The following is a 14277-nucleotide window of genomic DNA, read 5'->3' as shown; positions in this document are numbered from 1 at the left end:
ATTATATTTTTTGATTAAAATTTCAACTATTAAAAAGTTAAAATTAAAATTTTATTAAATTTTATTAAATTCTATTAAAGTTAAAATTTCAACTATTTGGGTGAAAATGTATCTTTTTTCTGTAAAATTGAACTCCTGGCTTGAAAAGTAAAATAACTTGAACAAACTTGATTTTTTAAATTGAAAATTAATATCTTTTTTCTTAAGTTTAACTATTTTATTGAAAATTAACCTTTTTCTTGAAAATTTATTATTTTTTTTTATTTAAAATTTTTTCTCTTTTGTTAGAAAAATCATATTTTTTAGTTCAAAATTCGAGTATTTGGTTGAAAAATGATATTTTTTGGTTGAAAATTAAACTTCTGGGTTAAAAGTTGAATTACTCTGTAAAAAATAATTTATTTTATTAAAAATTCATCTCTTTGGTTGAAAATTTAAATATTTGATTGAAAATCAATCTTTGTGGTTGAAAATAAACCTCTTTTTGTAGGAAAATAATATTTTTTTGTTAAAAATTCATTCATTTAGTTGAAAATTCAATTCCTGCGTTAAAAGTTGCACTAAATTGTATAAAATAATTTTTTCTATTTAAGATTCGTCTCTTTAATTAAAAATTGTAATATTTTATTGAAACTTAATTTTTTTTACTGAAAATCCAACCGTTTGGTTTTAAGAACTATTTTTTTTTTGTTAAAAATGAGCTTTTATTATTAAAATTTGAATTTTAATAAAAGGTTATCTAGAAATATTTTATCAAATAATTAGTTTTCTCCGTGTAGGAATGGATTTTTTTTTTAAATAAACTTTTATATATATATATTTTTTTTTAATTTTAATAGAGAAAGAGTTGGTGTGAGATTATTGAAGAAAATGGGATGGAAGCCGGGACAGGGTGTTGGGCCTCGTCTTACGAAAAAAGAAAAAGTGAAAATGAAGGAAAAAAATGAAAAGCTGAAAGTTTATGGTTGCTACATGCCTTCGCAACGACAGAGTGAGGAGAGCGAATCTGATGTTTCTGATGACGAGTATTCCGAAATCATGTTAGCTCCTGATGATTACGAACCATTAAGGTAATAATATATTTAATTTATTCACGCAATTTTGAAATTAAAATAGAAAATTGATAGATATGATTGTTGAAGATTTTTCTATGAATTAGTATCTATTAATCGATGGTGAAAATAAAAGAAAAGCGAGGAAATTATTTTTAATAATTGCTTTAAAATTTTTTATTTTTAGCTTAAAACAACATTTATTTTGCTGACAACTTGTTGTTTTTTTTTACAATTTATTTTTCGAACTGCAAATTGATTTATTAGAGTTTTGGTTTGTAAAGTTATTTATTTTTTTAGTTAAAAGTTTAGATATTTTATTGAAAGTGTATCTTGTGAATTTAGATTAATTCTAAAATAAAAATATAATTTTTTTTTTTCAAATAAAAATTATTATCTTTTAATGTAAAAGGACTATTTTTGATCCAAAGAAGATGAATTTCTAACAAAGCAGTTGAATTTTTGATCAAATAGAAGAATTTTTAACCAAGAGACAAATTTTTAGCCAAATCGTGATAGATTTTTTTTTTAGGAAATAATTGAATTTTCCACCCAGAATGACGATTTTTTAATTAAAACAGAATTTTCGATCCAAAAAGGATGGATTTTCGACAAAAATATGACTTTCCAATAAAATAGTTGAATTCAGATTAATTCTGAAAACGAAATAAAATACTTTTTTCTTTGATAAAAAGAACTAACTTTTAATTAAACTAGATTTTTTGAACCAAGAGGTTAATTTTTAACCAAAAAGGTGACTTTTTAAGAACTTAGTTTAATTTTCGATAAAATAAATAAACTTTCAACCAATTTGTAGAATTTAAAACTAAACGCTAAAAATCTAATAGTAGACTTTTCAATAAAAATTATTAACGCTCAAATATAAAAGGTGAATTTTCAACAACAAAAAAAAACAGGATTTTCTACCAAAAGATAAATTTTAAACAAAAAAATATGAATTTTCTACAAAAGTATAAATCTTCGACAAAAATTACGACTTTTTCAAAAAAATTGTTGAATTATCAAATAAAAAAATGAATTTTCTACCAAACAATATAATTTTTTGACAAAAACATTTACTTTTTAAAAAATGACTTGAATTTCCAATAAAATAGTTAAATCTTTAACTAAATAGCAGAATTTGGAACCAAAAAGTAATTCAATTTTTTTTTTCGTTGTAGATTTATAATTTTAGTTGAAAGTTCGTTTTCTTGGTTAAATAATTAAATAAAAAATTCTTTTTGTTGTAAAAATGGTTTTTTAAACTGCAAATACAAATATTTCGTTAAAAAAATCAACTGATTAATTATAAATCAACTTTTTGTTGTTGTTATTTCATGTTTTTGATTTTAAAATGAAATTGTTTAATAGAGAATTAAGCTTTTTGGCTTGAAAATTCAACAAATTGGTATAAAATTAAACTGTTTTGTAGAAAATTCATTCTCAATGAAAATTTATCAACTCCATTTTTGGTTAAAAATTCTACATTTTGGTTAAAAAATGTTTTTATGTTGTTGTTGAAAATTTGTCTTTTTTAGGTAGAAAATCAAATTTTTTTCTTCAAAATCAAGTCATGTTGAAAGTATTTACTTTTTGGTCAAATTTAGCTGTTTTTTATTTTTAATCAAAATTTTTTTTGTGGCAATATCTATTATCTACTATTAACATTTTTTGATAAACATTAATCTTTTTTTGTTGAAAATTTAGCAATTTGCTTAACATTATTTTCTATTCTTGACTGAAAAATTTTTCTTGGTAGAAAATGTATTTTTTTTTTCAATAGAAATTCGTCTTGAATTCGCTTAAAAATTCAACAATTTGGTAACGGATTTAACTGTGTGGTAAGAAATTGAATGGTTTTGCAAAAAAAAAAAAAAAATAGTTTTAATTTTTTTTATGGAAAATTAGTTCTCAGTGGAAATTTAAATACTCCATTTTTCAGGTCGGCCATTTTAATGGAAAAAAAAATTTCTGGTCATCTCCAATTTGTATTTTTTTAAAATATTTTTATATATTATATTTATTATATTGTATTTTTTTATATAATTGGTATTTTTAAATGAAAAATCTTCTTTTTTTGTTTGAAATTAATCTTTTGACTTTCATTTTGTGGAAAAATAATTGTTTTTTTTATAGTGAAAATTGAATTATTCGATTTTCAGTTGAACATTTATCTGTTTTAGGTGAAAATTCAACTATTTCTTGAAAAGCCGTCATTTTTGTTAATTTTTTTTCTCTTATTAATTGAGACTTTGTCTTTTCGGATTAAAATAATTTACGTGTTTGAAAATTTAACTATTTTGTTAAAAATAATACTAACTGAAAATTTAACTATTTTATTTTTCCAAGAAAATTGATCTTTTTAATTAAAAATTCATGTATTTGGTTCAAACTTAAATTTTTCAGTTGGAGGTATATTTTTAGCTGAAAACAAATTAATTTTGCTGTCGCGAATTTTTTTTTTTTTTAATTGATTTTTTAACAGAAATTTTCATTCTTTCATTTTTTAGTTGAAAAATAATTTTTTCGATGAAAAAAAAACAAACTATTTTGTTGAAATTTCGTACTTTTTTTTTGTTGGACATTTATTTTTTTTAACATTTTAACTATTCGAATTTTGGTCAAAAATTGATATTTTTCGATGAAAATTCAAGTACTTTTTTGAAAACGAGCCTTTTTTGGTAGAAAATTAATCTTTGGGGTTGAGAATTCAACTATTTGGTTAAAAAAATCATATTTTTGGATGAAGATTCATCATTTAAGTTAAAAATGCAGTTCTTAGGTTCAAAATATATCTTTTTTATTTGAAACCCCAATTAAAAATTGTTTCAATTTTCAACCAAAATTAGAATAGTTAAAATGTTAGAAAAATAAATGTTTAACAAACAAAAAAAGACGAATTTTCATCAAAATAGTCTGTTTTTTTCTCATAAAAAAATGATTTTTTAACCAAAAAATGAAAGAATTAAAATTTCAGTTAAAAAAAGAAATCTCAAAGATGAATTTTCTACCAAAAAAGATACACTTTCAATCAAATATATAAATTTTAAACTAAAAAAAAAGAAATAAATAAATTTACAAACCAAAATTAATTCTAAATAATAAAAAACTAATTTTCAGCAAAAAAGATCAATTTTCGACCAACAAGATGAATTTTTAGTTAGAGGCTTTTTAATAATTATGAAAGATTTTCGGATAAATAGTCTAGGTTTTATTTTAAAAGGATAATTCTAAATATTGAAGATTTCAAAAATGTCGGATAAAATTATATGGAGACATTGAGACAATATTTTTAATTTTTCAGGATTGACAAATTTTTTAGGTAAACTGAATATTTTTAAAGAATTTTGCACAGTTTCACGAAAAGGAAACACATTTTTCTCAGATAACCAGGAAAAATCAAAATAATATTTTATTTTGAATGGCAATTGTTTGAGTGACAATTGTTAAGAATTTTTAATTTTCAAAAATTAAGTTTAAGAAAAAATTAAAAAAGTTTATAAACCTATCAAACGATTTCTTAAAATTTCTAATTAGAGATTAGAAGATTTATGTTATTTATATATAATTAACTAATTATAAATTGACGGAATTGTAAGAGAAATAAATTGTTAATTGCCGAAATTTAAAATTATTGAATATAATTAATAACTTATTAATTGATGGTTAAGTAGTATTGTTTTCCTTATATATATTTTCATAAATAGCTCATAAATTCACCCTTGTTGTGCACATGGGGTGAAAATCACCCCAGCCAATTTTCAAGTGCGATTTTCGAATACTTAGAATGCGAATTGAGACCAGTGCTGCCATCTAGGCATAGTCGAGTATTTCTACTTTAAGACGCTGTACATAGTTTCGTCCGTTTGATTTTAAAGTGCAAAGAAGACTTTATAAGATTCTGGGGTCTTTTCCACCCCATGGGCACATTACGTATATTTCTGTGATTAATACATACTTTTCAATCTACCACGATGTTCGAAATTTTTTCAAATATGCATGACTTCACATAGCTAAATAAATATAGTTTTTGAAACCTCGAAATAAACTAATATTTTTCCTTTAAAGTGCAGTGTTTCGAGATTACACTCCCGCAAGAATTTAAAAAATGTATTAAAAATTGCATTTTTTGTGAATTTTTAAGGAAATAAAAGTACATTTTTCGGCTTTTTCTACTTCAATATTTTTTATAAAATGTTTATATGAAAATATCATCATTAAACTTTTGGGACCACATTTTCCAAGCTTTGAAGAATACCTGGGATTTTTTCAAAGTCCAAAGAACAAATAGTGCCCCTGTAATTCACCTTCAAAGTGACTAGGGTTTAAAATACCCCATGTGCACAATAAGTCATAGGAGCGAGGTGTGCACAACAAGGGATTTAATAATTCGTTTATTTTATAAGTCGGTGAATTTTAGTTTCGGATATTTTTAAATTCGGACTTTTATTTTCTGTCAATTAAAAATCTTGTCGGTATCTCAAATTTTGGAAATTTTATAATTCGCTAATAATATATATATATTTTTTTTCGGAAATTTTTAAAATTAATCTGTGTATTGAGATCTGAAATCTTGAGGGCGCCACTAGCGGAAAAAGCAATATGGCCGGCGACAGTAGGTAGACGTCTTATAAGATTCATGTAAAAACATTGAAAATTAGTCTCAAGCCTTAAAAATGAAAGTAAAAATAGCTCAAATTTACAATTTCACCAAATCTACACCGGCATGTAGAAACTTCGTTGAAGGAGAAAGAATTTTACATGCAGGACACCTTCTATCTTTCGGAAAACAGGTGGAAAATGAAACTTCAGTTTCTATTATTGCATTTTGTTTGCAAACTTCGAATTAGAAACTCTTCTTGTCTAAATAATAAATTCTTCAATTTTTCCCCCTCATAAACATTTAAAATGTAATATTAACTATCGACATTTCAATAAAAAATTTAATTCGTATCAACTTGAAATGACAAATCAGCAGTAACTTTTTCCAGATTTGAGGTTATGTTGATATATTTTTACATAAAGTAATATTTTTATTTAGAACCTGCTTTGATTATTTTCACTCGGAATGCTGAAAAATCATTGAAGAATAAAAACGATAAATAGTTGACGATGATTATAAATTTTTCTTCAAACTTTTTTATTGACAGTGGAACAAGCTTGAAAATCCGTTTGAATTTCGTGCATATTTTAATTTATTCTGTATCATTTCTCGAGCCATACTATCAGTAAATGCTGTAAATGTGCCATAAGATTTTTCAAATTTTATTTTAAATAGGAGTTTGTTTACATTTCAGAAAAACCGATTAGTTTCTTGTTTTCGAGCAGTAGAAGAGCGACCAAACACAACAAAACACTTTGCTCTTCGATTTTTGTGGCGAAAACTCCATTGATAAAGTTTTATTTATTTTATTTGTAACTTTTTATTTATCACTTTTTATTTTTATTCCGGTTTCACTGTAAAAAAACACTGTGAAACCTTTAGAAAAATTATTTCCGTACATTCTCCTATACTTCCCGTCCAAATTTACCTCCGCCCAGAGCTTTCCGATTCTGTCACCAGGTGGCGTATTCGAGTATTTCAGATCTCAATTAGTTAGCTAAATATAACCATAAATAATTTTTGACTTGCAGGGCAAAACCGAAAGACAATTATTTCGGTCTTGGTTACAGTGGACTAGACAAGCGTCCGATTCTTTCCAGCCACATTAATCTCTTCGAACCATCGACTTTCAGTCTTCAAGAAAAGAACAAAAAGTTCTCGATAAAAGGTCAAGCCTTCGGAGTCGGTGCTTTCGAAGAAGAGGACGAGGACATCTACGCAAAAGAAGATATGTCCAACTACGATTTTGTGCTCGGACCCAAAAAACAGTCAAAATCGAGATGGAATCGAGACGAGGAAGGAAATAGTTCGAAAGTTCCTGGATGCCTCGAGGGTTTCGTGCCCGCTAAAAATCCAATCGAACGTCGCAAGATCTACAAACCTCCGGAACTTCCCAAAGACTTCAAACCGATTCACGTTCCCCGAAAGAGTCGATTCTTCCCACCGATCGAATGTCCTGCGCGAAGTTCACTACCGAGTGGAAGAAGAAAGCTCTACGGTGGTCAGAATTTAAATGCCAATACGAGAGCTTCAATAATTGGCGAACCTTCAGTCTCGAGAATAGCAGAGTCTGCATCAAAAGCGGAAGAAGGGAGAAAAGAAGAGAGTTGTTCAGTTGCTTCGAAAATAATCATGAAAACTTTGAATCTTCACGGGAAGGAGCAAGTCGCCGAGCGGCAGAAATTGGAGGAGGAGAGAAAAATTGGCGCGGTTATCTCCAATTCTTGGATGGACAAACTCTACACGGCGAGTTTCGTGAAAGGGGGAGTTGTCGGCTCGGGATTGAGTGTGGAAGGAAGTTTGAAAAATTTGAATGAGTTCAAAGAGAAGACTGAAACTTCTGGAGCTAGTAGCAAGGTTTCCGATCCTGGAAATCCAGCCGGAAGTGGCGATTTTGCGAAACCATTCATTGCTGATCCAGATAAACAGCGAAGATTCGAGCAATATCTGGTCTTCAGAAAGAGCAACGAGACGAGGAAACTCGCGACTATTCAGCCTCTTTCAATGACCGAGTGGGACAGGAATCAGGAAACTGTGGAGTTTCAGCAAGCCGCGCGACTTTTTGATTCTTCTCTGCACGCGTCAGAGAATAAATTTGTGAGCAGCGGGGCTTTGAAGACGAGCTCGACTTTTGCAGAACCGGTGGGTGTTGACGAGCAGATGAGGGAGGCGGCGAGGATAAAAATGTTCGGGAAATTGACGCGAGTGACGACAATCTGGCAGCCATCGAGTCTCGTTTGTAAAAGGTTTAATGTCGCCGAACCGAGAGTTGGTTGTGCCTTGGAAGAGAAGAAGAAGAAGAAATACTCGGTTTTTGAATCTCTGGATTTTTGTAATGCGGAGGCGAAATTCGAGAGAGGAACTGAGGAGAAGAGAGAGTTCCGAGGTGAGACTAGAGTAGAGATGCTGAATCTGGAGGAAGAGAAAATGACGGAAAAGGAGAAGAGTTTTGAAGCGACCTATTGCAAGGTTTTTGGAAAGGGTGAAGAGGAGAAATCGGGGGATTTGGAATTGAAAAAGGAGGTGGAAAGTGGAGAAAATTTGGAGGAGAAGAGAAGGGACACAGTGGAGGAGAAGAAGGATCTTTTTAAAGCGATTTTTCTGAGCAGTAGTGAAGATTCGGATTCGGAAGTGGATGAGAGTTTGGATAGTGAAGTTGTCAAGTCGGTTTTGATAGGAAAGACATCTGAGGTTAATCTTCAGAGGAATACATCGCCACCGAGAGGTATTTTTGCAAATGTGGATCTGGATAGTTTGGTTGCGCCGGTTGAAAGATCCGATAAAAGTGAAGATGTTGAAGCTTCTGGTTCGCAAAGTGAATCGAGAAATGCAGATGCAAATGAAAAGGTAAAAGAGGAAGCGGAAGTTGTTTGTGTGGATGTTTTACCACCGGATGCGTACGGTCCACTGCCTCCTAGCAGAGTTCCAAAAATTGAGAGTAGAGCTGAAGAAGATCCGGAGATGGCGAAACCTGTTTTCAGAAGTGTTGCGATGCCGAAAATTGCGAGTAAAAGTGAAATTGAGGGTGAGTGGGTGGAGAGGACTAGGGTGAAGAAGTCGAAGAAGGAAAAGAAGAAGCATAAACATAAGGAGAGAGACAGAGATAAAGAGCGTTCGAAACATAAGAAGAAGTCTAAAAAATCAAAGAAGTGAGGAGCGTTTATTGTATTGTAATTTAAGGTTTAAGTGGAAGATTAATAAAAATTTTGTTATTAAATACACACTTTATAATATTTTTACCCATATACAGTCAAACCCTTTAATAGCCCTCCCTTCTATAGCCCTTCCGAGAATCGACGTCGCGCCACAGGTAGGTGTAATAGGAGCTGCGCGGGGTCTCTGGTTGTCACTCAGGCGAGCAGTCAGGTGTACACAAACAAAAGCGGACCAGACTATAATGAGTTAGTTCCCACCCACCGTCAGCCCCAGAATCGGTGCTCTAGAAGAGTTTTGCTGTATTTATTTTTTATCAGGAAAAAAAAATTTCAACTAATTAAAAAAATTTTCTACCGAATAGTTGAATTTTCAAGCGAAAATATTAATTTTCGACAGAAAAAAAAGAATTTTCAAGAAATTACGTAAAGTTTTAGCAAGTAGTTGAATTTTTAAACTAAAGAAGATAAAATGTTAACCAAATAATTGAAGTTTACACCAAGAAGTTTATTTTCCACACAAAAAAAAAGAAGAATTTTGAACAAATTACATAAATTAAAAAAAAATAGTTTAACTTTCAACCAAGAAGATTAATTTTCTACTCAAAAGACGAATTTTCAACAAAATACATAAATTTTCCAAAGGTTTTGCATTTTTTAACTAAAAAAATGAAATTTTAACCACATAATTGAATTTTCAAACAAAAAGATTAATTTCCTACCGCAAATACGATTTTTCAACAAATTACGTAAAGTTTTTACCAAATAGTTGAAGTTTTAAACTAAAAAAGATTACATTTTTTAACTAAAAAGATGACATTTTACCGAATTTTGAACAAATTACATAAATAAAAATGCTTTAATTTTCTACCAAAAAAGTGAATTTTCAAAAAATTACATACAATTTAAAAAAAAAATTTTTTAACTAAAAAGATAAAATTTAAAACAATAAGATAAATTTTCTACAAAAAATAGGAATTTTCAAAAAATTGAATAAATTTTCAGTGTATTAATTTTTTTAACAAAAAGATAAAATTAAAACCAATAAGATTAATTTTCTGCAAATAAAGGCGAATTTTGAACAAAATTGTTTAATTTTCGACCAAAAAGAGTAATTTTCTACGAAAAAAGCAAATTTTCAACAAATGAATTTTCAGAAAACGACGTAAAGTTTTACGAAATGATTCAATTTTTAAACTAAAAAATATAAAATTTCTACCAAAAAGATTTATTTTCTACGAAAAAAGTGTATTTTCCACAAATTACATAGATTTTCACCAAATGGTTGAATTTTCAAACTCAAAAAAAGATCAAATTTTAACCATATAATTAAATTTGCAACCAACGAAAGTAATTTTCTACAAAAAAGACGAATTTTGAACAAATTACATAAATAAAAAAAACGATTTAATTTTCAACTAACAAGATTAATTTTCTCTAAAAAAGACGAATTTTAAAAAAATTACCTAAATTTTTATTGTAAAAATTTTTTAAATAAAAAGATAAAATTTCAAGCAATAAGAGTAATTTTCTACAAAAAGAAGACAAATTTTCAAAAAATTAAATAAATTTTTATTGTTAAAATTTTTAAAATAAAATGGTAAATTTTCAAGCAATAAGATTAATTTTCTAAAAAAAAGACGAATTTTCAACAAATTACGTATATTGTTACCAAACAGTTGAATTTTTAAACTATTAAAAAAAAATTCAACCAAGAAGATTAATTTTTCATAAAAAGGTGTATTTTCAACAAACTGTATCTTTTATCTAATCAATTATTATCATCAAGCTTGTCGTTCAACAATATTTATTTTTCATTATTCAGTGAAATTTAGATGTCACAATTTAAACCATCTTTTATCTTTTCTACACTGCCGGCTTTTCCATCGACAAACTAATATTAATTCTATAAAATGTTGAAATACTGAAAATTATTTACATTATTCTTTAAAATGATGTAACCTTATGTTTTAGAAATTGCTTCAACATTTTTGTGTTTCAACATTTCAAGGGTTTTGAGTTAAAATTTATCTAGATTGTCAATCTGCCTAATCTCTATTTAATCTAATTACCACTTGCCAGAAATTGTACATGTTTGAATCTGAAATAATTTTTTATTTCGAATAACCTTTTGACATAATCTTAATTTCGCCGAATAACTATTGGACATAATTTTAATTTTTCTGAATTATTGGTTGACATCATTTTAATTTTTCCGAATTTCTGTTTGTATGGTTTTTATTTTCCGGAATTTAGATTTTTCATCGTTTTTATTCTTCCGAATCATCATGCAAAAAATCTGAAAACGGATATTCCCTGAGGGAAATAAAAATACCGAAATTTGTATTCAAAAAATCATAAAACCCGAATTATTTTAGTAGAGACAAAAATTTAATGCTTTTTCGGAATTTGAAAATTCGGCTTTTAAAATACGTAATTTAGGTAAAATAGTTAAATATAGGTCATTTTAATTTTCGTTTATTTTCCTATATTCGGGATTTTTACAGTTCGACAAAATTATGTCATCCTTTGAAAATTACATAATCTGCAATTCAATTTGCAAAAAATTTCAAAACTTTAAATAATTGTATCTCTTGGAAATTGTTGTAATTTGAATTGGAAATCTTTAAAATTGAAAAGTATTTAATTTTTAAAATAAAAAATAAAAAAAATTGGCAAGTTTTAAGTTTTACAATTAAAAACTCTGTAATTGAATTAAACTTCTTGCTTCAATTAGCGCTCTAAATAGTTTAAGCTCTCGGAAAAATTCTTGGCTTTAAGAATTTAATGAGCACTTTTGAATAATGCAAAAAAAAAATGCTTCTAAATGTCTTCACAATTTTCTAGTTGTGTTTTCAAGTTAAAGAAATCAATTTTCAACCAAAGAAATGAATTATTAACTAAAATGATGATTCTTCAACCAAAAAATGGATTCTTACCTTATATGATGATTCTTGAACAGAAGACATTAATTTTTAACCAAATAGTAGAATTTTTAACACAAAAGATTAATTTTTAACAAAGAAGAAATTCATTTTCAACAAAGTACATGAATTTTGATCTTAAAAAAATATTAGTTATTTTCAACCAACACTAAAATAGTTAAAATATTAGAAAAATAAATGTTTAACCAAAAAAAAAAAAAAAAAACAAAACAATTTTCAACAAAATAGTTTGTTTTTTTAAATTTAAGATAACAATTTATTTACTAAAAACACAAGAATTTAATATTCAGTTAGATCAATCAATTAAAAAAAATGAATTCCCAAAAAAAAAAATGTTATTTTAAATCCCAAAAATGAATTTTCTACCAAAAAGATACAGTTTTAAAACAATATTTAAATTTTTCATTGTTAATGATAAATTTGCAAACAAAAAATCAGAATATTTGAATGTGCAGTTAAAACCGTAAATTAAAAAAAAAAATAGTTTTCAGCATCATTAATTATCAAGAAACTTGATAAATTTTCAAGCAAAAAAGGAATAGCTACATCTTCAGTAAGAAAATTAATTTTTAACTAAAAAGAAACGACTTTTCCACCAAAAAAATTAATTTTTAATCACATTAATGAATTTTAAGCAAGCATTCAAATTTTTAAACAGAAAGTAGAATCTTCAACTCAAAAGATAAATTTTCTATCAACAAAAATAAAAAAAAGGAGGTTTCAATTAAATTGCTTTTTGCAGACCAAATAAATGAAATCTTAACAAAAAATAAAATAGTTAAATTTTCTACAAAATAGATAATTTTTTGACGAAAAAGATTACATTTCTATCAAAAGAGGCAATAATAATTTATTTTAATAATTAATTTTGCTAAATAAAATTAATTAGTAACTCCTCATAGTCAACACAGAAAAAACTAGCGATTCACTCATTTTGCGGCTCAAATGAAAGTTGGTGTTATTTGGAACTTGAGCTCTAATAAATACCTGCAGAGACCGAAATGGGTTCGTTTAGAGCAGCGATTCCCAAACTTTTTATGCACTTTCTGGGGAGGGGCAGGGGCCCCATCCCCACATTTTTTCACGATACTGGAACTCAAGTGAGATACTGGACGCTAGTCGTTCGTGCTCGGTTGCTTGCTTCGCTGACCTTTTCGTTGTTAGAGAATTAGAGCCGGTTGAGAAAAATGAAAAGTTGGTTAAATATTAATCAACAGAATTTTAATAAGTTCCGTTAGATTTGTTAGATTATCAAATGAACGTTAAAAAAAAGTAGAAGAAGATCGGATAATAACTTCAAGAGTTATCGCACTTTTGTTGCATTCACAAGATTTGTAAATATTTCATTTATTAGTTCGGATATTAACCGACTTTCAAAAACTTTGTTTTCATTCTCTTTAAATTATATTACGAAAGGGATTCAGTCAATTAAAATTTAATTGAGCTAAGTCTTTATAATTTCAGTTATTGCAAGTTCATAACAATGACAGGGTCATTTGTGGTAGGTACACGAAAGTCGAGGAAAGTAGCCTTCTGGTCGCAGCGGGGAGTCTGCCTCGGAGCCTGCCTAGCTGCCCGGCCCGGGATGGCATCCCCCTGCCGGCGGCCGCCTCATCGGCCGGCGGCACTAGTTTGGGAATCGCTATTTTAGAGCGTACTAGAAAAAAACAGCATCAAGGCCCATTCACAAGCCAACCGCTTGCAAAGTCGGGTTGGTAGGTTAGCGATTTACAGAACATGTCGGTAAAGCGAACACAAACGATATTAATATTTATTTTTCTTCTTACTTGTCAACGTTCACTTATTTTAGAATTTGTCATACAAAATTTGCCTAAGTCTACACTATCTTTAAATTATCATGATTTAAAATCATTGGTCAATTAATAATTGAAAATGTAATGCAATTTATTGATTATAAGTGAAAATTTATTACTTACCTAACCCATTTTAACCTACTCTTAAAAGTTATGAAAAATCTTAAAAATTATTCACCTAATTTTATTTAAAAAATCTTTGATGTATAACTAATAAACTTTTGTAATTAATTATTATTAAGGGCATGCGATACTTAGAAAATTGTCGATTTTATCAGTTTTAGGTTCCGATGGCTTTTTTTCTTTAATAATAAATATTTTGTCCTAAAAATTTGGGACATGATAGCGACCATGCTAACGGACGTCCCCACACACTTTTTTTTGGTTTAATTAAAAAAAGTTTTAATTTAGCAAAATCTGATTAATTTGCATAGCGCTTAGGAATTAGTATCGATTTTACCAGTTTTAGGTTCCGACGGCTTTTTTTCTAGAATAATCAATATTTTGTCTTAAAAATTTGGGAAATGATAACGAACATACTAACGGACGTCCCCACACATTTTATTTGTGTTTTTTTTTTCAAAAAAATTTTTGATATTGCTAACAACATATGTACATTTGGAGGTTATGTATGTTACAATTCTACTGTGCGTTACTTCCAAACTACACAATATTTTTGGCCGAAAACTTTGGACTTGCAAATAAACATAG

The 14277-nt window shown here is 27.9% G+C and overlaps 1 protein-coding gene across 1 annotated transcript in view; it reads left to right on the top strand.

The window, feature by feature from the left end:
* LOC117169218 (G patch domain-containing protein 1 homolog) overlaps positions 1–8872 on the top strand; it is a 17856-nt gene extending 8984 nt beyond the window's left edge. The window contains exons 3-4 of the mRNA XM_033355474.1: positions 840–1070; positions 6687–8872. Coding sequence (XP_033211365.1) covers positions 840–1070; positions 6687–8808 — 2353 coding nt within the window. The 3' untranslated portion in view covers positions 8809–8872. The remainder of the gene's footprint in view (positions 1–839; positions 1071–6686) is intronic.
* The last annotated feature ends 5405 nt before the right edge of the window (positions 8873–14277 follow it).

The sequence above is a fragment of the Belonocnema kinseyi genome, chromosome 3 (assembly GCF_010883055.1).
Source record: "Belonocnema kinseyi isolate 2016_QV_RU_SX_M_011 chromosome 3, B_treatae_v1, whole genome shotgun sequence".
NCBI classification, from domain to species: domain Eukaryota; kingdom Metazoa; phylum Arthropoda; class Insecta; order Hymenoptera; family Cynipidae; genus Belonocnema; species Belonocnema kinseyi.
This window is presented reverse-complemented; position numbering and strand designations above follow the sequence as displayed.